We start from the raw sequence: 25,733 nt of genomic DNA on the forward strand, positions 1-25,733 counted from the left end.
ATATATATATATATTTATGTATACACACAACATGCTTTGTTGCAGATGAAAGGATCCAACAAGAGCCACGATCGCTATGACAATTGTTAAGAACCCTGCAGACATTGATGGGTAGCCTACTATCTGAAGTGGAAAACAAAAGAGAAAATTACCTGGTACCAAATGTGGGTTGAGTTGAGTAGAGTCGAGTTGAGCTGAACCATGCAAAGTAAAGGGGGCATGTCACTTGAAACAGTTTATTTGTTTCTTACATCTTTAACCTGTTCCTTATCCTGCAAACATATATCTAATCACATTTCATCTTTTCAATGGAAATAAATGTAGTTGTTTGAAGGCAACTAAAGTAAAGTAAAACATTTCAAACCAATACTGACTAGCCACAACAATCAATAACTTTAGTGTCTTCTGCTATAGTACCATGACTTAATTGTAGTTTAGTAATTTGACATTTGGGCAAAATGTACTTTGAAATGTACTGAAAATGAAATGTACTTTGTATAATAAATGCATTTGACAAGATGACTACTCAGAGAGCACAGACCTCCACAAACACCAACCACTATATATATGTACGTCTGGATATGTTTCTAAAACTATTAGAACCACTAGTCAGGACCACTCTTAAAGTTATGTTGCAACCACTATTTATTTTATTTTATAATGCACAATTTGGGTGGCATAGGGTGACGCTGTGTAAGTTAAATCTTATAATTTATCACAAACTTGACGTTTAAACGTCACCCATCAATGTGTCTGTGGCATTCTGGGTCACAGCTGCATATCTAATGGTGATGGACAAAATACACAGAGGTACTTTTGAAGCCGTAGCCCCACGAAGTAGAAAAGTCATGCTACTCCACTGGTTACTTATGCCCGTAAAACCTTTTTTTGTGTGTCTGCCCCGTGATGCGGATTTGCTCCAAAATGTAATGGGTTCTTCCTTAGGCCATGGTATTGTATACCCTTCCACCAAGTTGTTGGTCATGGTGGTATTTCAGGTGAACAACCTCAGTGGATTTAGCCTATTAAAACAAACGTAATTTCCTTTAATAACTGTTGGGTTTTAATAGTTAGTTTTTTTAAAAGCAAAGGTATCTCACAGTTCATACTTCAACCTCATAAAGTTATCCTGACATTATTCATCTTTCCAAAGTCAGTGACAATCCCAGAGGGAAAAGGCTACAACTTTGGTAACATTAAATAAGAAAGAATGGGCAGGACAGTTCATGCAGAACTTTATGTTGCATTGGCATGTTTTAGTTACTGCTTTAGAACAATTCCTAATGAGATTTCATCACCATTTTTCTTCATACTGATCTACAACAAGTGGAGAAAAATAATGGGGAACAAATCTTTTGGGTTCAGGTCTGAGTTGACCGTCAACCCATTTATTATTCCACCTGGAGGAAATGATCTCATATTTGTTCTTGGTCTTGCAATTAATTTTTTTTGCCATTTTTTGCAACATGATCTTGTTGACTTTGATCATTCTGAAAAGGAACCTTCACAAACCAATGCATTTCATCCTGTTTGGTCTTCCCCTCAATGATCTGATAGGCATTACTACAATACTACCAAAGGTTAATGGACAGAAACAAATAAGGTCTACTATCCTCTCTGTGTTTTGCAAGCATTCTTGCTCCACATGTATGGCGGTGGAGGACTCACACGGTAAAGTATGCTGGGGCAGCTATAAAAACACTGACCATTTGTTACCGTAAACCTAGGCCACAAAACTGGTAAGTATCAAATACAAAGAAGAAAAATGTAAAGAATGCTTAAACACAAACATTAGCCTGTACTACAATGTATATTAAATTCAAACAGAGTAGGCTACTTCAACATGTTTGTTAAACACACACTTGAGGTCCCTTTATGGGTCAGGGATCTGTGTCAGGACTCTCCTGACCCTCTTCCCTTCAGCTGACATTCCCTCTCTGGTAGTTGGTGGTTCAGCAGATTGTTTGTCCCTGTCATATTGAATCGCCTCGGTAACCCTGGTGTCCTTCACAGTGCCCATAGCAGCCTTGCAGTAATTATGCATAACGAAGCATGCATATACGATGAAGGGAAGGTCGTTAAGGTTAATTTCCGATGCTCTTCTCAGGGCTCCAAACCGGCCTTTCAGCCTCCCAAAAGCGCACTCGACAACCATCCGTGTATGGCACAAAGACGAAGTACTGCTCCTGAGCATTGGTCCCCCCATTCGCATATTCTTTCACAATGTATGGGAGCAGAGGGTATGCAGGATCTCCAAGTAAGTACACTGGTATGGCCTCTTCATCCTCAACTATTTGCTTGAGACGTGGGATTTTTCCATTTCTCTGATGGCCGTTGAGTCCAGAATTGCAAAAATGAGGGCGTCGTGAACGCTCTCAGGCCACGCAGTCATACGCAGTCTACCCTCGTCGGACAGGTAATACAAGGTGCAGGCAACTTTTTATGACATCAGCATGACGGTCATCTCAGCCTTGATGTAGGGACGCAGCAATTTGGAGAATGACAGCAGCGATGACCGCGACATCCAAAAATGTTCACAACACTCCTCTGGGACAACCACTTCACTTTCAAAGTTCTCCCACCAGACAGCAGTTCGCCCAGGTCGGACCCAAAACCGGCTATGCTGGCGGTGACGCAGACTGGCTCTTCTTGTTGGTGGGAGGAGAAGTTGTTACAAGATTGCTGAACTCCGAGCACTCATTTGTCTCTGCTCTTCGACATAATGGAGAAGCTGTATTTGAGAATGCAAACAGACGAAAAAGGGTTTGCACCAAAATAAATGTGACTGCTACTCTGAATGCTTCCATGTTCACTGTAGCCAATTGAAAATGCAAACAGAGGTTGCACTTTTGGTGTAGGTGCGAGCTCTGGCGCATACTGTGACGTCGGCTGCCTAAACATTCATTTATCTCAGTTTACCGGCAAACGTGCAAACGAAGATTTCCAAAATCTCCACTCTGGCCGGAGTTTTTTGAAAGAATCGGTTTCAAATTCTCTGTTTGCATGTAAACAAAGGGCATAAACGAAGGGAAATGTCTCAGTTTGGAAAAACAACTATGTACATGTGAACAGGGTTAGAAAAGAGCCTGCATTTAAAATTAATTATCTACATCATCTTGAAAGATGAAGCTATCAGTGAGCTCCTTTATGCAGCAAGGTTGTTGGCGGGGTGAAAATGGACGTGGAAGTAGCATCCGTAATATGACAATAATGTGAAACATTCCATGGATAATGCCATTAGCCACAACAAATAATGTGTGTTGTTGTTATTCCACGGAGATTCTAACATTTTCATAGATGTTTGCAGGAGCCGTTATGGTTTTTGGCTATGACCACATCAATTGTTAAGACCTTTGCAACACAAAACAGAATTCATATGCACGCTCATTTGGTGGAAGTTTTTGCAAAACTAATTTAAAGTTCTAGAGATCAATAGCACCAGTGGGATCATCCTCTGACTTATAGATTATGAACCTTATTATTCTGCAGAGGAATTTCGGAAAGATGTTTCAACTCCTAATCTTGTTCTAATGGTCTAAACCTAATAGGTCAAAGCAGCCTCATCCTCATGTGGACTATAATGTAGCCAGTCACATTGTGTTTATAGTCATTGTTTCAGGAGGATTATTTAAAAAAAAAGTTTAAAACCAGGCAAGCACCTTAATCTCACCAGCCATTAGGGAATACAGTAAAAGGTTTCCTTCCTCAGTTTTCATCATGCCCAACGATTTCAATTGCAGGAGGATTTCACAGTGTTTGCTCAAACTATTGCTTTTGAGACAGATTATAAAGAGGGCTCGAGAGGAAAATGAGTTGTACAAAGGCTTATGTCACTTTCTTTTTAACATAACACATTTTTTGAAAGGTCATGCACGATGCTTCTGGTTTTTACAGTGCAAACTTTAGTCAAATTGGGTGGGTATCCACTCTTCTCGACACATAAATGTTAGATCAGTTTTTATTAATGTCCGAGTTGGGAAAGAACTAAAGACACTTAGGTATCCTGAACCATGAAAAAATACAACAAATTAACCAGCCCAATAAAAACAAATGAGTAGGTTGAATTTTTAACAACAATTTGGGGAGGTCATGATTGAGAGTGTGTTGCAAAACACATCAGAGGCTCACACAATGTCCATGTTATGTCTCTGGACAGACGGTTGATGTATTGGATAATGAACCCTTACGATTATGTGTCAGGTTGTAGTAAATCAAGTTGAAAATATTTTTTTTTGTCCTTTGCTTCAAAGCATTGAATGGCGCCTGTGGAATTTTCTCAAAAACAAACAAACAAAAATGTTTACATTCAGTGTGAATCACCAAAACCCCAAAAACACATTGTGTGTAATGTATACTTGTAACAATTGTGCAAGGGGTAGAGTAGGTATAGACCACACTCTATAATTTACAAAGACCCAACAATTCCAGTACTTCCCCTGAGAGCGATATACCAATATCGAAAAAAATCTAAACACTCCAGAATCTAAATTAAATCTTTTTAAAGTAAAATGGACACAAAACATAAAATGTTTCAGATTATTGAATTTGTGCTACAGTTTTTGTCTGACACTGCACATTATAAAACATTCAAAATGTCAAGTGGATTTCAGTAAAATATGATATGGTCTGGATAAAAGACTTCTCACCTCTAAAACACTGCAAGCGCTTGCATACCACCCACAAGCATTTTGGGGCTGACACCACACAGGCCGTTATCGTTGTCAACAGTCTGTCGCAAAGCTAAGAAACGAGAAACAAAGTGGAGCTCATCTGTGTTGATAATGCTTTTGCCTGATTACCTTGGCAGAGTGCAAAATGTACATTACCATGCGCAGCACTGCCCTTAGCTCTTTGCAATCCTCTGTCTTTAGCTCTGCATCGTTGACTTTTAGCTGTGCTTAATTTGTTGGTCACAAGACGATCTCAATGCCAACAAAGAGTGGGTGTTTTCTTTTTAAGTGAGAGATTTTGCATGAAATGCCCCGGCTGTGTTCTGGCCTTGCACTGGCCCACTGGGCTTTCCAGATTTTCAGTTTCACCCAGGAGCTACAGGGACTCCACAGTGATGGAATGTACTGGATCACATCAAAAGGAAAAAGTTGTCCACATTACAGCCTGTGGAAAACGGCAGGCCTCGTCTTGCATATTTAGACCTTCTCATTTTATCACCATTTTGCCTGCACTGCCCACTTCATTTTGAATTCTCCCAGACGGTTGCACACGAAGTGAAGCTGACAACTTCTCAGCCACTAAGCATCATGCTGGGGAGGTAATGTATTACACGTCGTCTACAGGAGTTGATAGTGTCAAAAACAATTTTTCTTACCTTGTACCATCTGGGAATTTCCCACCTGTTTTACTAAAAATGAGTTTTAGGTCTTTTGGGAGGTGAAATAGAACTGCACATGCATTTTGTAATAAATTGTATGAATAAAACATGTCACATATTTGAACAAGTGATTCCTCGTGTTACATATACAATTAGTGGAATTTGTCTAATAACATTGTTTTGCACTTGTAGCAGTCACGCAGTCAGTATATGGATGTATATTTCTCTATTTTCTGAAAAAGACCAGTCATCCAACGCAAATATTTTTCAACAACACAAACCCACCCATCATTTCCATCTTTCAAATCAGGCAAGTAAGAGAGTGTAAATCCTTCTATTTTAAGTGGAGCCTTAGCATATACCACAGCTGAGGCGCAATAACATATCAATTTGCCCATGGTACATAATTCATGGAAAAGGTCCTAGTTCAAAAAGTTTTAAGGTTGCAGTTCCACATAATAACCTTTTCAGAAATTAAGGATATTTACACTACATATTTGGCGTCTATTCTACTATTTAATTAAAGTCTTTATTTTATCTACAATTAGTTATTTGGTAATGTCTTTGAATGATAACTTTTGCTGTTACTTTGAAAGCGGCAATAAAGCCTTAAACTGTTAAAAGATAAAATACTACTTGCTATGTTTTTCTTAAAGTGATCATATTATGCTCATTTTCAGGTTCATAATTGTATTTAGAGGTTATATAAGAATAGGTTTACGTGGTGTAATTTTTAAAAGACACCATATTTTTTGTTGTACACCACATTGCTGCAGCTCCTCTTTTCACCCTGTGTGTTGAGCTCTCTGTTTTAGGTACCGAGTGAGGCATCTCACTTCTTTCCCATCTTTGTTGATAGACGCACGTTCGTCACAGAAGTAAAGACTGGACAACAGTAGAGCTGTTCAGAGCACTTTGTGAACAGTGTTTTCTGTTGGAGATGGTAAGTCCCTTTGGGGGGAACATTTTGCTTTTCACTTTGTAAACTGCACAAAAAAGATACAAGGAAAGGGAAAAAGACAAAAAACATAATATGAGCACTTTAATGATTTCATAAAAATCACGCCCTAAATTTCAGAATGGACATACTTTCTCTTTTTCATTCTCATCTTTAGTGATCCCCTTTTGTACCAGATTGTGCCAGATTGGTGAACAGCATTAGGAATCATGCACTTTTTGCTATACAGTTATTTCGGCCGCACCCAGTATGATTTGGGGGGGTTAAAAAGCAGATATACACTACAGAGACCACTAAGGTCCCTTGGAATTATAAAACCGTTGTTTTGCACCGGTTGCGTTCAGTATATGGACGTAGATTTTGCTATTCGTTGAAGAAAACAAGCATACAAAACCAAAATAATACACAAATTCATCCAGTATACCTATCTTTCAAGTCAGGCAAGTATGAGAACGTTTTCACAATAGTAAGCATTTCTTTTATATAGTAGGAGTTTTTAGGAACAATGGGGTCAGTTTTGATGGATTAGTTAAATGAAAAAAATGTAAGATTTCAGTTTCCCAAAATGACCTTTTTCTGAAATTAATTTACATTTATTTACAGTACTCATTTGGCACATATATTCCATCTATATGGCTGGCTTTAAACCAACGTAAAACATGGACATGCAGGAATCCAAAACAAACCAACACTAAGATTAGTAGAAATTTGCCTAATAATTTTTGTTGCACCTGTTGCAGTCATGCATGCAGTATACAGCTGTAGATTTCACTATTTCCTGAGGAAGCCAGGTATGCAAATCAAATTGCCTACCAACACAAACCAACCCCTCATTATTGGCCAGTCGAACAAGTAAAGCCGCCTTCACAGGATGGGCGGTAAAAATGCTATGTAGCTCTTAGTTGCCGTCAGAGGTAAGTAACGAAGTAAAAATGCATTTATTATTTTTTTATATATCGATCTGTACTTTATACTCCTTAAATTTCAATAGACTTGTCACTTCTATTTCCTACCAACACAAACCAACCCAACATTACTGCCTATCCAGTCAAAAAAGTAAAGCCGCCTACACAGGATAGGCGGTAAAAATGCTTTGTAGCTCTTAGTTGTCGCCAGATGTAAGTAACGATGTAAAATTTCTTTAAATATTTATATTTCTATCTGTACTTTATAGTCCTTAAATTTGAATAGACTTGTTACTCCTGTTTCCTACCAACAAAAATCAACCCATCATTTTTGGCTATCCAGTCGAACGAGTAAAGCCGCCTCCACAGGATAGGCAGTAAAAATGCTTTGTAGCTCTTAGTTGCCGCCAGAGGTAAGTAATGAAGTAAAAATACATTTATTATTTATATATCTATCTGTACTTTATACTCCTTAAATTTTAATAGACTTGTTACTCCTATTTCAGTTTGGTTAGTATTTATTCCAGCTTTTTGTTGTTAAAAAAAACAACCTATCCAGATAAATCATGCCATCCGGATAGAGTGAATTTGATTGTGATTGGATGAGAAGTATAAACATAAACCATTCCGACACCCTATTGGTTTGTATGTGATCCTTTGCACCTGCACACAAATCACGTTATACTCCAACAAGGAAATAGCTGAGGTATACGAAGATGTCCGTGGCAGGGACTTGAGAGAACTCGAGTGAAATGTCCCAACCAAGCACCAGCGAGGAGGTTGGTAGCAGGAAGACCAGCGAACCCTTCCACAGCCCTGGCTGCCCCTGGAAAAACCCCAGTATCACGATCTAATTGTTTCCAAAACTCACCGTATAATTTGAAAAATCATGTTGACATTATTTTTTTCTCCTTCCATTACTTTTACTTTTATACTTAGTCAGAAAGTGACCGTAGTTTTGAAACCAGTACTTTTACACTTTTACTTGAGTAAAAATCCTACTGGCTATGTTTTTCAATATGATTTCATAAAAGCCACGCCCTAAATTTCAGAATGGACTAACTTTCTCTTTTTTGTTCTCATCTTTAGTGATCCCCTTTTGTACCCTTTTGTACTCTTTGTTACACAGCTATTCCTGGCCCCACCCTGCAGTATGTTTTTTTTTTGGGGGGGGGGGGGTTAAAAAGCAAATATACATTAAAGAGGCCATCTGTCAATTAAGTATCTTGAGAATGTAATGCAATTTAACATTGACAAGCATACAGAACTAAAGTACAGACAAAGTGAGGTACAGTTGCCTGAAGCAATAAACCTGGCAAGTCTGGAAAGAATTGAATAAGCTCATTATGTCTCTTGCATTTACAAGCGTAGGTATATATCTCAAAATGACAGACGCAAAACTGCCTTTAGTGGAAGTCATTTACTGTTTAAATTTAAAGCTTACAAGTTTTTTGTTGTCGAAAGGTAGTCGTCTTAAGTTCTCTTTTAGTTGTTTGGTATACCGATTACCAATACCGATATACCAATACCGATTTTTAAAACTCTTCTTAAAACTCATTTCTACACTTTGGCTTTCAACCCAAACTGAGACTTGATCTTATCTGTTTTTATATAGTGTTATTGGGTAGATCTTCACCCCCAGTTTATTATTTTTATGATATTGTGACTGTTATTTTTATCTGTGTTTGCTGCCTTCATGTACAGCACTTTGTTCAGCTATTGCTGATGTGAAAGCGCTTTATAAATAAAGTGATGATGATGATGATGATGATGGTAGTAGTAAAAAATGACATAGAAAGGGACATAGATGTTAAGTGTAACAATAACGAAAAAATAATTGAAAATCCTATTAAAAAACAAATAAACAAACCACTATAATAATGAACAGAAAGGGAGCAGAAGAAGCACAAAAAGAATATAGAGTCACTAATAAGAACATCTATGAATCCCTACATTTAAACCCAACATATACAACGTGATAAACAAAAGTCACAATAAAACAGAAGAACAGCTATATAACAGTCACCTCTTAAGAAAAACAACCACACGCCTCCATCAACACTTTCTTCATGTTGCATCGTGCACCAAACCTTGACCAAATGATGGCACTAAACAAAAAGGTAAGCGGTCTCCAAAGTATTTACAATTCATCCCAAACGAGGCATAAATGTGTGTTCTCAATTTGTATGGCAATCCTTTCAATAGTTGTTCAGTAGTTGAGATATTTCTCTTAAAACCCTAAAATGTCAACCTTCGGGTGGTGCAAGAAAAAAAGTAAAGTGGTTACCAAATCAATCATTCCCTGGGGAGCTTGTCTTTGCAAAGTTTCATGGCATTCCTTTGAATAGTTGAGATATTTCAGTCTGGACCAAAGTGGTGGAACAACCACTAGCAGGGCTAATCATAGGTGGCCAAGGAATTCTTGTAGTGCAACCCAAGAATCCTTGGGGTGCACTACAAGAGATTGTATATCTTCCCCATTTTTGTTATCAAGACAAAAGTACAAACCGTTACTTACTTCTTCATCTGACCAACGTGAATGCAAATACATACGTAGAAAAATGGATCATTCAAAACCAACAAAATAACCAAAAACAACATACGTTTTTGGATGTTTTTAATTATATATCATATTGGTCAATGTTTTCCACAACTGACACTACACATCTACAGTATATAATCAAAATGTGTAAATAGTGGCTGTAAACAGTTAGTTGAATTAATGGCACATTAAATAAGCAGAATGGTTTTAGGAATGTTGTTAAATAGTGTCAAATAATATCAATGGATGCAACAAGAAGCAGAAAAACGATGACACGAGGATGATATTTAATTAAAAGTTGGCATGGAAACAAAAGACAGAGGTTTTGTCCTAAACACAAGGGTGTTGGAAAAGGGTAAGATGGGAAAGCTCTGTAAGACAAGGCAAGTCAAGACATACCTGCACAAAGAATGTCATGATGTGTATGCATCTGTAAGTTACTACACATATTCAGATATGCCTGCACTCCTTCTGTGATAATGCTGGTAATTCCTCTAAATGTATTACAAGGACAAGTCAGATCCTCGGTACACTGCACGTGCCACTGTATAATCTTCTGGTGATGCGATGGCTGTCGGTTCAATAGGCTGATAGCACGGAGACCTTCCCGTGAAACAGACTGAATTGAAATATAGAGCTGTGAATTATGGTCCTTCTGAATTACGTGTGTTGAGAGGTCATTGGCATCCATATTCACGCAACATTACGATATACCAGTAGTCATGCAAACAAAACATCTCCCATAGCCACACACACACACACACACACACACACACATACACTCACACACACACACACACACAACATGCAAAGGATAAAGGTTTCTTCTTTTTAATTTGAAATAATAAGGGTCTAAGGGACAAACAGGAAGAGGAGGAGATGTATAAAAAAAACTGATGTCATTTTAACCAGGGAGTCTTAACTCTGGGCAATGTGCGACGTATCAGGGCTAAGCAGGGGCTTTGCACAGTTATCCACATGGTGTGTGGCTTTATGAGAGGGCAGATGGTACCACTCAAGCAGGAAGTGATTGACATAATGAAAAGGCCGACCATGGAATGTAGTTGTATGTGTGTACTGAATTAGTTTTTGCGTGTGTCTAAAGATACATCCTTAAAGTGGATTCATAGAAATCTCTCTTTTTTTTATCATTGAGCCCTACTATTTTGGTGTTTACGTATGTGCGTGCGCATGTGTGTAATATCCAGGAGTTTCACTCTGTTTTATTTGCATGTCGACACATAAAGTGATAGATGATGCAAGGCAAGGCCACTCTCATCTCACAGCATGAATAAGCACACACACTTTGAACTGTGCCAGGTAATATCTCACCGTACAGGTAAATAAATTTGTGTGACGCAGGCTCCATATGTAACTACAGTACCTAAATGTCTGTGCGTCATCTGCTAGATAACAGAGAGCACAAACAGGAGGCGGACTTTCTGCCGTTTTGATAAATGGAGGTAATTATTTTCTTCTATTCTGGGGGGAACCTTAAGAACTGCTGAGGAAAAAAAGGTTTAATTAGCGGTCACATGCAGAGAAGCGGTTGTAATGTCTGGAGTGACATCATTTGTTACCACTAGGGTACCGAAGTAATGTACACACTGTTATGGAGAGTTGAGCAATATTTTCATAGTTATTAATTCAAGAGGGAGGCTGCGTCACTTACAGGGGTTACACAAAGTGACCAAAGTTACCAAAATCTGGACAAAGCTTGATGCAATTTGTGGTCATTTTACACAAATAAAGAAAACCTCATGAGGATTGGGACTCATGTCAATGACCCCCTTAAACCTATTAACCAACACATGAAAACTAATTGCAAAAAAACCAAACACCCATGACTTGGTTCTATCCCATGATGTCAGCGATGACATCATCAATACCATAAATAAACCATGCTGCTGGGCGGCTCCTCCCAAAACATTTCTGCATGGTGGACCAAACAAAAGGAACTTCAGAAAAGGCTAGTATGAAGAAACAAACAATTCATTGTTGTTACAGTTACAACTTAATACATCTGAATTAAATACCATACACAATAACCAAGCAATGTGTAAAATTAGGGACAAATCTATCTATCTAAGCACCATGGGACAAGTGGTGATTGCATCATTACTTTGTCAAAAGACATTTAAATTGACTATATGTTACTTTTTAATGTTTCTGAAGCCATTTTTATATGTTTTTAGTAAGGCCTCTGCCCTGGTTTGATTTTTTTCCTGCGCAGTCACATAATGATTTGCAGCAGGTAGACAGGGCCACAGAGCACCCATTCTGATGGGTCACAGTTTTTTTTTAACACTGGAAAACCTGTGTTAATATCCAGCCTTTAGTAAAAGGAAGCAGGAGATTTCTAAACAAAGGCCTTATTGTATTTTTAACCACACAAGCTGTGTACAGTAAGGATGGGATGCTGTTGACCTCAAAGGAGGAGGTGAAAGGGTGGTTGAAGGAGCATTTTGAGGAACTTCTAAATCCAGCTAATACTAATAATCTATGGTAAAGGAAGAGCAGTAGGATGATGGGGGATTGTTGTCAATTTCCCTGGTGGAAGTTGCTGAGGTAGTTAAAAAAACTCCACAATGGCAAAGCCTCAGGGATTGATGAGATCCGTCCAGAAATGCTGAAGGCTCTGGGTGTGGAGGGGCTGTCTTGGTTGACACGCCTCTTCAACATTGCGTGGAAGTCTGGGACAGTGCCTAAGGTGTGTGTGCCAATTACAGGGGTATCACACTTCTCAGCCTCCCTGGTAGGTGCTAGTAAGTAGGGTTCGGCCAATAGTCAAACCCGGGTTGAAGAGGAACAATGCGGATTCCGTCCTGGTCATGGAACAACGGATCAGATCTTCACTCTCGCAAGGATCCTGGAGAAAGCCTGGGAGTATGCCCAACCGGTCTACATGTGTTTTGTGGATCTGGAGAAGGCATATGACCAGGTCCCCTGGGCGACACTGTGGGAGGTGCTCCGGGAGTATGGGGTGAGGGGGTCCCTTCTCAGGGCCATCCAATCTCTGTATGACCAAAGCGAGAGCTGTGTCCGGGTTCTCGGCAGTAAGTCAGACTCGTGACTCCAGGTGAGGGTTGGCCTCCGCCAGGGCTGCGCTTTGTCACCAATCTTGTTTGTAGTATTTATGGACATGACATCAATCCGTAGCACGGGTCAGCAGGTCTTCCAACAAAGCAACAAGTCAGACGAGAAAAACATCCAAGTCGCAAACAAAGAATGCAAGTGCCAGAACTTGTTACAGAAAAGAATATTTTGCTAATGGGTTTTAGGGAGATCCACTATGTAGAGAGTGGATGGCACACAGCAGGAGGACCTTGCGTTTCTATTGTTTTTTTTCTGTAAAAAACGCAAGAGCTAAACCAACAGTTTACCTCAAAAGTGTTGACACAGAGCTCTGAAATAATTGAGGTGAAACAGTAGCCTGTGGGTTGTCTTTGACAAGAGTTAGTTTGACCCTCATAGGAGCAATGTTTGCACTTTTTGAAATATAAAAAAGACTGATGCATGCAAAAAATCAATCCGATACTTGGAAAACAAAAATTATGTTATGTTGTTACTGTGTTTTAACAAAGCTCCCTTCAATCTCTATAGGCTAGCAAACGCTACACAACTTTCCAACTGATGAGTTGGAAACTGATGTCTTACTTTAAAAGTACATTTTCACATAAGACTTAATTTTAGTTTTCTTATTCTATTCCCTGTTACTGTAATCATATGGATTTGATTTCAGATCTAGTCATTGCTTTTGAAAACAATTTCGTGAAAAGGCCGTCAGTTTGAGTCAGTCTCTGCATTGTTGGTTCTAGGTTTTCTGGTGCTCATTTATTTGTGTGGTGCACAACGGGAATGTCGGACATGCTTTTTCTCATGAATGCCAAGGCTTATTGTTAGTCCATCTTTTTCTTTATTATTATTTTTTTCTTTTTTACAAAACATACAACTAGAACATAGAACATTGCAACAAGGTTTTTTTATTGGGAGGATTTTTTTAACCCCAGAGTTTGAATTTCAGTCAAATCTCCTCCTCATCAGCCTTATCGGTTGAGTTTCCATTGCAGATCAGAGACCAGATCTTTATCCCCCTACCCACACCCCTCCCAAATCCTAAGTTAATGCAGTTCAAGAAGATAACAATCAAAAGTACACACACACACACACACACACACACACACACACACACACACACACACACACACACACACACACACACACACACACACACACACACACACACACACACACACCGTGCTTACCTTACAGAAGGGGGAGTGTGAATGTGAGGAGAGTCGGCTGTTGCATGCTGAGTGATGACGATATAGCCGAGACAACTAAACCCACCCACAGTTCATTTAAATGCCCGCGCACGGCTCTCTCCCAGCTCGTCACTGTGTCTCCCGTTGCTCTGCATTTAAAAGGCGCCCCGGTGCGCAGAAAGGCACAAGCGTGCCTCTTCTCTAGAGAGGCAGAGCGCGTCGCTGCGAGTTGGAGACGGTTTTTTTGGGATGAAAGACCTGTGCAGCCATTGCTGAGGGAGAGCGCAGGAGTTTGATCCAAACTTCACTGCAGCAGGTCGTTGTAACAGCGAAATAGTTCTTAGGGGTGAGTTGTTCATTTGAATTCACTCAACTCGCTTTATTTGTTCTCGTGTTTCTGTGGGAAATTAGGCTGCGCATTCCCCTGGTGGATGAGGATGTTGAAGAGCGATCATTGAGGATAGATGGAGCGTTCCTGAACTAATGTGGAAATCTGTGACTTACAGATTATTTATTTTATTTGACAAATCTCTCTGTCACACAACATATTGACGTGTTCAGCCTTATTGGTGGTGTTGCTCTTTGCGTTCTTTGCCAACAAAAGTGTCGACAGAACTTGTTGCTCTGGGAAAATACTCAAATGCATGCTTTATCGGAACACATTGTCCATTTTTGCCGATTGCGTTAAGCAGAACAGTGCACAATGAAACCTAGTTTGGTTACATTTTAATGACTTCTCCTTGCATTTTTAAGTCCTAAATGCGTGTTACATTTAAACATAGTCTTAGCAAAATAAAATGGCATTCAGTTTTCTTTGATGGGTAACTGTTTTTCTCTGAGCAGCAACACGCAGTTCTGCAGCTGCTTGTATGCTGTGTTTAGACTCCTGTTGACATCCGAAATCAGAAGAAAAGAAAAATCTTGTTTTCACAGTAAAGGAGCAAAAATGTAGCACCACCTGGTTAATCTGTCTGATTAGCCTATGCATTGCCTTTGTGGAGGTGAAGATTTGAACCCTGGCCTGTTAGTTTTTTTGTTGCTGTTGCATGCTGAGGGATGATGACACTTGACATAACTACTGTAACTTCAGCTGTTTACTTAATGCATGGTCGGATTAACCTGTTAAATATGGGGCACACCGACTGTAATGTGAAAACCGGCTAGTCGAAATATTACCTGGCCCCTAGTCAATGTGTGATCATTCCATAAAACGCTAAAGAAATGGATCGCGTGGGCATTTGGCCCATGGACGGTTGCCCACTTTGATAATTCAGCAGTGGCTTCATGGCAGAGCAAGAAGTTAATCTTCTGTTCAGAAATATGCAACAGAGTTTTGAATTTGAAAATGATTTGAAAATTAACCACATGTGTTTGAATGAAAAATAAAAGCTCTGTGCACATACGCCACCTAAAAGTAAAATCTAGCTCAAACTTTCCAAAAAAAGACATTCCTTCTCTTTGTTACCAGAGAAACAAACCAGAAATTAATTGCTAATTAATATTATTCCAAATGACTGTAGATAATGCTATAGGCTACTTGAAAACAGGCTGACATACCTTGTCAATGTACACACGTAGGCCTACAATGATTATTTGAAATCTGCATGCGTCCACTTTTCTTGATGAAACGTCAATTTAGCTCTGAAGCAGGTGTAAAATGTGCTTTTTTGGGGGGGCTAAAATCGTTCTAGTTAAAATTGTAATGAAGAAATCCAAGCCAGACACTGCAGCAGCCCCCCCCCCTCCTCAAAAAAGATATTCAGAGCACATTTCCATCAATATTCACACCCGTTATTGGCAATATTTTCATCCCCGTAGGGTGCAGCTACCAAGCATGATGATTAAAGGGTCTCTTACTTAAGTTATGCGTTTGCCCCAGGACAGTTCAGTCAGTGCGTCACTTTTTTTTCCTTCAAGCCACTGACATATGGACCTGATCCCTTTTAATGTGCGCTATCACTGATATGCAAATTATGAGTGGATGTGGAGTTGAATCGGTTGAACGATAACATTTTTTTTTTACTCATAGCAATTACAAATTAACATAAGCGCCACACTTGTTGGGCTCTGGAGAAGTTCGTTTTATATCGCAAACGCATTACACATTCAAGGGCATATTCCCTCTGAATTCTGACTGTTGGAAAGAGTTGTTTTTTTTTAAGTCACTGAGCTGTTGCATAGGAGCAAAGATAACAAAATGCATTCAGAGGCTGTTGTAAAAGCGGAGCCCTGACCTTGGTGCTGAATAGTTTCCTTCCTCGTGCCCACACTCGTACATACAACATACTGACTGCGTAGCACGCGCAGAGACAATATCAGGTGACGCCACCCACACGACCAGATACTACGACTTTAAAAAAACAACTAACGCCTTGTTGTGCATCAAAGCATAAACACATCACCGTGTAGCGTCTTGGATGCGGGGCCGGAATTCAGAAAGAATAAGGCACGTTGGGGGAAATTATAAGGCTCGAGGAGCAGAGGAATCGGCTTAGTCGCATGCCTTGTTATTTGTTTCCGCTCAACAGTTAAGTTGTCATTATGCAGACACGTGTGAACATGATTTATATGAGGCTAAATAGAAAGCTAAGAGTTTCAGACAAGGAAGTGTTGGCATTTCCTCTGAGTGAACCTAAGCATTGTATTCATTGAAAACATTCCTAGCAATTAGCAAGTGTCTGCTCTTCTAAGCCCCATTTATGCTTAATATCGCAGCCAATCACAACATAAGTAAAGGTAGTGATTTGAAATGCTCCTATCTCTCAACCAGACACTTCTTTGAAACTTAAATCGGCTGAAAATAGTGGAAAACCCAAACTTTTTCATCTCACCTTGCAATCCTATCATGTAAAAATTTTCCGTTATACTCAGTTATGGTAGAAGTCCTGGACTTAACACTTAACATGTTAACTGCTTTTATTTAAGCCTATCTAGGTTGTTTTTTTTATCTATAATGCATCATAGTGTAAAAACTGTTCACACATTTTTTTCCTTTTGAAAGTCTTCATCTGCTGTAACGAATGCTGCTTAATAAACATAGCAAGGTTAAAAGTACAATGTAGTGGAACAGAAGTATAAAGTAGCTTAATTGAAAATACCACGAAAGAAGTACAACACAATTGTAATCAGTATTTGGGTAAATACTTAGTTACTTTTCACCAGATGAGAAACACACATCAGTGGCTCAATAAAGATGCCTTTTCCAAATGTGGTTTACCTGTTAGTCTTCTAGTTTTCATGTAGCTAAGCCAAAATTAGCCTTTGAAACATTAGAGTTTAACACAATGTTTGGTGACTGATGCTTATATTGAAGAACACAGAGGTACGAGCCAGACTGATCAGTTGGATAATAGATTTTTCATCTCCATGATGGTATTTTGCATCCGTAGCTCAGGAGCATTTAATGATCCTTGTAATGTTATACTCTGTTTGAATGACTCATATACCCTCTTTGACTTATGTTAAATCAACACTGTAAACAAAGCACGCACTATAGGTAATTTCCTCTAAAACTAATAGAATTTCTATTTCCCCTCCTCCTTCTGTCACTTTTTTTAGAAACATCCCTGGGGACAGATACAGTCGAAAGCAAGCACACATACACAATTGCAAGCAGACGCCATGCAGGAGTCAGAGGCCACAGTGTGCCAGCTGCAGCCCAACATCATCTCTGTGCGTCTTTTCAAGAGAAAGGTTGGTGGTCTGGGATTTCTGGTGAAACAGAGGGTGTCCAAGCCGCCTGTCATCGTGTCTGACCTTATCCGGGGTGGCGCAGCAGAGGAGTGCGGCCTGGTGCAGGTGGGCGACATCGTCTTGGCTGTCAACAACAAGCCCCTGGTGGACCTGTCCTATGAACGGGCTCTGGAGACACTGAAGAATGTGTCACCCGAGAGCCACGCCGTGCTGATCCTCCGTGGGCCTGAGGGTTTCACCACCCACCTGGAGACCACCCTGTCTGGAGATGGCCGTCAACGCACAGTGAGGGTCACACGTCCCGCTTTCCCACCTTCAAAGTCCTACGAGCACTGCTCCCCTCTCAGCCCATTTAGCCCTGGGCAGCAGCAGCAGGTCAACAAGGAACCCCAGCTTAGGGCCATAGAGAACCTGTCCTCTCCATCCATCACCCAGTCCCTCCTCCAGAGGGGAGGCGTGCAGGCCCAGGACCCCCTCCTGATGAGGGATGGGAGCCGCGGCTCTCTCCTGTGCAACGGGTTGGAGGAGAACAACGAGCTGATGAAAGAGATCGAACCAGTGCTGCGCCTCATCAAAAACAGCAAAAAGGAGATCAATGGAGAAGGCCAAAGGAATGCGGGGCGAAGGGATGCTGAGATTCAAGTGGCCCGGTAATTTGTGATGTGATACTGCCTTATTGATCCCACAGTTAAACTGTCTTTGTGCTTGTTTCCTTCTACAGTGCGGGTCGAAGTTGAAACCCTGGTAGAATAAGAATCACGATACAGGCCAGGGACTTTTCAAAGTGCTTACTGGCTGACACAAGAGCCTACACCTGGTCCCCTGATTGAACGGAAGTCTTCCCACTCACTTTGCCGCTGTGCAGTCCCTAAACTACCTAACCCAGCTGCATTGCATTAGCAGCTGCAGACAGCTCTTATTTACCTAATATGACTCAGTGTATAGTGCCAGGTAATTACCATCATGCACGCTGGTCTCTAGAACACCTCAATTAAGACAAAATTGCTCACAACATTCATCATGACCCTTTCCGTTGTCATTCTTCAATTACTGGGGCAACTGCTTTAATTAGGTTCATGTAAACTTGTTTAAACAAACTGTAGCTTTTCTATCTCATATCTGTGGGTGATTTTTTTATTCTTATGTATGTGTGATATATGTGTGTACAGTATATGTGTTGTGTTACGGTTGTCTAGCTACTGAATGCCTAAAATTTCCTTCGGGATGATCTATCTATCTATCTATCTATCTATCTATCTATCTATCTATCTATCTATCTATCAACTGTATCTAATATGAAACGTCCTTTCTTGGACCAGGTTTGAGGTTATTTAGATGCATTTTTGGCTTGAGCATGATTACCATGTAGCCAAATAATATTGCAATATGCCTTAATTTAATGTTTAAAGTTCACATATTAAAATGTTATGATAGACAGTTGTATTTGCATTACAAGTATTGCTGTAAATTCCCATTAATCCTAATTAATGTGACATAGTAGACCCCAATTAGCATTCTGTGACTGTCTTAAACGTGTCATTATGCAATTAGCAGCTCACAAAGAGCAAAACTTCTTCCAGACAGTCCTTGGTTGTGGAGGTCATTTGCAGCAGTTTCAGCAAGCTGGTCGTTGAGAAGTGTGAAATTGGCAACAATGTCTCCTTTCATATTTTGCGCTTAAATTGCTTTAAGTTTGTTTTAAGTGTTCACTCTGAACAAACTTTTCATAAGGCTCAGTCAATATTCCATCCCTAACTCTGTCTTAATGTTCTGCACAATGTAATGTTGATATTGGCGTATCTGTTATCTGCTATTGTACTCCCACGACCAATTGAAAATTAATTTTATAATCTTTTATAGCCTTGAAGGAAGGCTTTCTGAAAAATTCTAAGTTCTAAGTAAAAGCCCACGAGAAAGGTTATTTTGAAAAGAACAGTCAATTGTACATGGTTCTTTCTGGGTACGTTTGTAAAATAACATCCCTCGAATGATTTCTTGATGACTATTTTCCTGGATTTGATTGGCACATTATCACTGCTTGTTTTCAGAGCAGAAGCAGTTACAATTTCACAATTCAGTGTGAGTCCGTTGATGCTCCACGTCAGATCTAATAACAAATGACACATGCAACTTCTCTCGCTGTTTCTGCATTTCTGAACTCCACCTCTGAATTGTGGGAATAAAAAATGCTCATGCAAATTGCAACAATAAAGAAATTCAGTGTGACAGAAAGTGTGAACGGGAGGAGGGACACATGCTCATGAGAAAGATAGTTAGGGAGTGCAAAAGACAGTAGACGGCGATTTATCTGTGGGCGTTTATGATGGTATGCCACAGCAGCAGCACAGTGATCTCTCCTTCTCCTTTAGTCTCCTAGGATCATATAGTTATAGCTCAGTGTGATCTTTTACTGCTCATATCCTGTGCTTTTTATTTTTGGGGGTGATCGGTTTGTGTAGTGAAGTGTATTCTTATGTTCAGAGAAAGACAGCAATCCAGCAGGTCATCTTCATTTGATTGTACAACCATACATCTGTTAAAATGGCCAAGGCTTAGCCTCTTCTCACCAGTCTAAATGCAGAGATAGAGCCAAACAAGTGGGGCAATGACGAGAAACCTAAATGTAGTTTTAATTTCCTGGATGAACTAGGAACATGTAGTGAAAAAGTGAAAGAGAAACTTTTTTTTTTTCATTTACTCCCAGAGAAACTAAACAATCAAAGTGTGGCCAATTGAAATCACGGATCCAATATAAATACACATTGTGTAATTAAAGTCCTTGTCTTCCACTTGTCACTCACAGGGTTTTCTTGTAGTTCTTGGCTTACACCCACTTCTTTTTAGAATTAAGTTGGGGGCAGAGGTGTGGTGAGAGATTGCTGAGGCTGACCTAGTATATGTAGGAGCAGCAAGTTGTCCCACTGCAGCACCGCAACAGGTGCAAACAAATAAACTCACAAGAGCCCGAGAGGTGCCTGTCAAGCTCTGTCTACACATCCGTGAAGGCCTGAACAGAGAAAACACCTGAGTGTGCTGACAATCGTGCAGGGAATAGCAATTTGGAGACTATACAAGTCCAGGGTTTATTTATTTGTAAAGGTGTGTGTGTGTGTGTGTGTGTGTGTGTGGTGTGGTGGTGTGCTGTGTGACTGTGTGTGTGTGACTGTGTGTGTGTGACTGTGTGTGTGTGACAGTGTGTGTGTGTGTGAGAGAGAAAGCTATTTTCCAGCAGATGTGAGCACACACACCTGACAGAAAATTATGTATGACTTCTAGGGACCTTGGCGTGGGAAATGGCACATCTCCTCAGCTGGCATCAGATAACAGAATGCTGGAAAACATGCCGGTGGTGCTCCACAACGCTGACACTGACAAGGTAAAATGAAGCAAATGTTCAACCCTTGAAATGAATGTGTAAGCATAAGTTAGTGCAACTCTTCTCTCTTAGATCAATAACTTGAATATCCTCGTGTCTGTTTGCGGATGTGTTTTCAAGTGTTCATGAGCAGGCCTGCTAAGTGAATCTCTACAGCTGTATAACACGTCTGTCTTTGCCTCTCTGGCTTTTTAGCTGTGCACAATAATCCACGCTACTGGCACTTTCCATGCTTTCAGAAACCGAGCACGCACATCTGTGTTGCTTCTTTGCACATAGTAGTAAAGCCTTTGCTTAAGATCCCATCACCTAGGCATTAGATTCTTCCGGGGGCAAAGCTGTTGCAGCGTTAAATCCAGCTTATGCCTTCCATACAGAATGGTCTGGTCACAGGTCTGAGTGTCTGTGACGGGGATAATCTCCACATGGTCCACGTTATCCACCCACTTGTGACGTTGCTCAAGCTCCCATCAATAAGACCGGATGGGGCGAAATCATTTCAGGAGGCCTAATGAATATGTGCAGCTGCTGATCCATCTCTCACTATCAAATGTGGCCCCTGAAATGATCCAGCCCATCAGACCAGCAGAGACGAGTGTTTATGTGCATACTTGTAAGAATATTTGTGTGAGCGTAAGGGAAGAGAGTGGGATGTGTGGGTGACGGCGGTTTGAGAGGATATGTATGGATTATGTTGTAAGAAGCCATATCTCTTTGCTGGTAGTGTGCACTCAGAAATTACCCTGCAGGCATTTTGCTAGACAGTGATGCAAACTTTGTTGGCTCATCGTTAAGTGTTTGATTTGATAGATTCTAGTCAGACACTAAGTAGTTTTAGAAAATACAATACAAAATGTTCAAAATAACATTGAAAATAACATGCTGCTGCATAATTTAATGTTTAATAAACCTGTTGTAAAGGTAAAGATGGCAGAATGTTGTGTCAAATTCCACTGGCTAGTGAGTTCTGAAGACATCAACTTTCAATGATCCATTGAAACAGAGAATACGCCTCTGTGCCTCCTTTTTTATTTTTACATGCGACAGCTTAATCACCACTGCATAAGGTGCCAGATGTCAAACCATAAATCGGTCAAGTAACTTTATTGAGTAGCACTTTTTTCATTTTCTGTGGATGTCAGGATCACTTGCTTCTTTTTCTCTTTTCCCATTTACCCCATCTTGCTCTTGTCATTTCTGTTTCTCATTGATAGTTGGAATTGATGACTGCATGAGGAACTTTTACTGCATTTACCAGAAACACTTTGGTCATTAAGCCTCATTATGAAATTATCTTCATCAGATTAGCTTTATCTTCTTTTCTAGCTCCAGGAAGGCTCCCTTCTGTTACATCCACACCTTATTCTTGGCATTGAGGCTTGGTGATTGACGCATGATTTACACGTGCATGCGTGGTCCAGCAACTTCCCTCAGTAATGTGGACTACATGGGGGACAACTGTGCCAATATAGCAGGCTGGACGTACTTTGTGCATTAGCAAAAAATAGAGGAAAATAATTTTTATCTTTTTAACATTGCCCCTCTATAAGATATAGCCTTTTAACAGTCATAGACAATTCTGTATTAGTTTAATTAACATTTTCAGCCAGTGTTGTATCTTGCAAGTGCAAAACCACGCTACAAGCTTTCTGTTTTCGCATGCTGACTTCTGCCTAAACTCTTAATGTCAGCATCCTGGACTGACTTCCTTTTGGGAAATACTATATAAGTGAATGTTCTAGCAATACTGTAGGAGTTGTTTTGTTGTTGTTTTTTACATTACCTGTACCCCAACAAACTAAAGTTGACAATACCAATGTGCTCCTTGGCTTTAGAAGTAAGGCTCGGTTACTACTGTACATGAGCTAGCTAGCTGAACATGCTAACCATGGTAAGTTACGCATGAGCAAATAAACACAGTTTAATCCAGTCCTTACACTTTTTCTCTGGTAACTGCTGATTACTGAGTATACTATTGACTGTGCATTCTCATTGAGTGGTTATTATTATTATTATTATTAAGTGAAACCAAGGGAGTGATTTTGAACATTTACTTAGAGCTCATTACATGGCTTACATCGCTCTCAAGTAAATTTCTTCAGGGGCAAAAAAAAGATGTTTGTCCTTCCACAGTGACTCTGACATTTAAAATTGACATCAGTGCACATGGATAAATAAAGAAAAAAATAAATTGACATTTACAGGGTGCTCATGTAAACAGGCTTCTCTGAAACCTGCAGTTGGCATTATTGAAAAAAGAATTAAATGTAAATGTCAGAGCTATAGGTTCTAGTCAGAGGAAAAAGTCTAACATTTATTTTCAAATAGACAACTGCTCTGCTTTTTCTTTTAACAAGTTTTCATTCTCTGTATCTGACTTTATTTGCCTGTTTGACTGAGAGCTCTCTTGACGGTACAATGATCTTTCTTCCTGTCCACATCCTCAGTGATAGCAATGTGCCAAATCTGAGCCACAAAGTTGAGGTCACGGCTGTTGGTGCACAGAAACCAAGCTATTTACTCTGTGTGTGCAAAATCAAATTCAATTCAATCCACCTTATTCCTCTCTGCTGTTTGAGAGGATGCAAAATGACAACACGACTCAACTGACTTGACTCTGTGGTATTCATCTCCCCTGCGAGCATGATGATTGTGACACTGTTGTTCAGGAGATGCTCTACTGTGCAATTAACAATGCCTTCGGGGATAATGAAAGCGCTTCCAACGTGTGGGATTGATTTCTCTGTACTCTGGCAATCACTTTGTGCCTTTTTCTAGGAACGCTTACAGTTGGCTTTGGGGTTAAATTGCAGGCATTCATAAGTCAATAGTTACAGAATTGGAAAACCCAGTGAGCCAAGAGTTAGCTTGCCATGAACCTGCTGTTAAATGTTGATTGCCTTTATCCTCTACCTTTGCCTTTATCCTTTTATATCCACTGATTTTACTTGAGAAGAAATGGTTCCCAATGGATTCAGATATTACTCATGTTCCCTATCTTAAACTAGCCAATTCATGTCTACTTGTGGTACTCAAATCCACTTCCCCACAATAAAAGGGCTGCGTCTCTTTTCAGCTTACCACAGTATGTCTCATATCATAAACAACTCATCCAGCTCGCACAAAAGGTGTCAAAAAGTCAGAACCTATTAGGCAGTCACAGTAAAAAGGCATGAAGCAGTGAGTCATGTGTAATTGGCTGTGTGCTTATTACAGCCCCCGGCCCAGGGCAGGACCTCACCCACTAAGTCGCTGCAGAACGGCAGCCCCTCCAAATGCCCCCGCTTCATCAAGATCAAGAACTGGGAGACTGGCACTGTCTATAGCGACACACTCCACCACAGCTCCAGCAAGGTAAGGCATGTGGAAATCAGTAATTAATGGTTTACATTTGTCCATGAGGCAACCATCCTGGAGGAGGAGAGGGATTTTGATGTTGTGATTCATGCCATCCTGTAAAAGCCAGGATTTCTACACCAGTGGTAAATCTTATGAAGGCTGTGAGGTGCTATTGTTTCTCCATGCCCTGACACTTTTCACTAGAAAAAAAACTGTAAGCAAAGGACCAGAAATACAGAAATGCAATACAGTAGCCCTGCAAAAACCACTTTATTTAAAATTCGGTTTAGCCTATTTTTGCCATTTGTGTGTTGGCTATAGGAGTGCAACAAATGATTATTTTATCATTGTTTAATCTACTGTTTTGTTTTTTTCTTGATCAGTTTATTAAATATCAAAAGTAAAAAATCTCAATTTCTCATAATCACTTTCTAAAGTACAACGTCTCATCTTCAAATTGCTTGTTTTGTTCAAATAGTCAAAAAATAGTCCAAAAGCACAAAATATTCAGTGTTCAAAATTGCCACAGTTTGATTATCATTTTTCAAAATTTTAACTCTAGTTCTTTCAATTTTATGGTTAATTTTGTGCTTTAAATTCATAGATGTTGCAACTAATTTCTAATGGTCTGGTCAATAAGCACAATTGCACAAAGACATTGTTTGCACATTGATTGTACAGTTAACAATTTAGAGGTTCTGGTTCCTGTTTGAATGAGACCTAATCTGATTTGTCCCAAAAAAAAAAAAAGTGCAAAAAAGGTGAACATGAGGCACAAATTACAGGCTAACATGACTTCCCATACCAACAAGACAAACGTATGACCGGCAGAAGCCCTGCGTTTCAACCTTTGTATATAGTCACAGCTTTCAGATTGGCAAACGTGACAGACATACTGTATCTGTGGCATTCGTTTTTTAAAGTTGCTAGGATACATTTCTCGATACTTAAGTCACTTTTTCAAAACTACTAATAGCGTTCTCTTAACCAACTTTCAGCTTGGCACAGCAGTTCATTTCACATTCAAAATACATTAAATCTACCAAATCCCTTCATACATGTGTCAAATCAACTCCTCCCATCACACTAGCAAAGGTTGACAACCAACAAACACACTTTGTCACCTGCAAAGCAATGACCTAAAATACACAAACAACAAGTATCTTTATGTATTGCTGTCTTATGTAAAACAAGGACACCTCTCTACTGTTTAGAATTCACTGCAATATATGTTACTGGAATGAATCAGACATTATGCAGTAGGCTTCAATATATTGTATGTCTTTTCTTTGCGCTGAGTAATTCCAAAATACAAGAATTTGTATA

At 39.8% G+C, this 25,733-nt stretch overlaps 1 protein-coding gene and 1 long non-coding RNA gene across 4 annotated transcripts in view; one reads left to right on the forward strand and one right to left on the reverse strand.

Annotated features, from left to right (window-relative positions):
* Positions 1–7,842, reverse strand: part of LOC116688966 (uncharacterized) — a 21,955-nt gene extending 14,113 nt beyond the window's left edge. The window contains exons 1-2 of the long non-coding RNA XR_004331896.1: positions 7,741–7,842; positions 720–722 (exon numbers count right to left, since the gene is read on the reverse strand). This is a non-coding gene — a long non-coding RNA (uncharacterized LOC116688966). The remainder of the gene's footprint in view (positions 1–719; positions 723–7,740) is intronic.
* A 6,268-nt stretch (positions 7,843–14,110) lies between these two features.
* Positions 14,111–25,733, forward strand: part of nos1 (nitric oxide synthase 1 (neuronal)) — a 44,690-nt gene continuing 33,067 nt past the window's right edge. Inside the window, exons 1-4 of one of the 3 annotated variants that reach the window (XM_032515193.1) lie at positions 14,111–14,345; positions 17,558–18,342; positions 20,969–21,068; positions 24,285–24,422. In XM_032515193.1, coding sequence (XP_032371084.1) covers positions 17,621–18,342; positions 20,969–21,068; positions 24,285–24,422 — 960 coding nt within the window. In that variant the 5' untranslated portion in view covers positions 14,111–14,345; positions 17,558–17,620. Of the gene's footprint in view, positions 14,346–17,557; positions 18,343–20,968; positions 21,069–24,284; positions 24,423–25,733 lie in introns of those variants that run through there. The other 2 variants (XM_032515192.1, XM_032515191.1) reach the window with 2 other exon arrangements.

The sequence above is a fragment of the Etheostoma spectabile genome, chromosome 5, assembly GCF_008692095.1.
Source record: "Etheostoma spectabile isolate EspeVRDwgs_2016 chromosome 5, UIUC_Espe_1.0, whole genome shotgun sequence".
Taxonomy (NCBI): domain Eukaryota; kingdom Metazoa; phylum Chordata; class Actinopteri; order Perciformes; family Percidae; genus Etheostoma; species Etheostoma spectabile.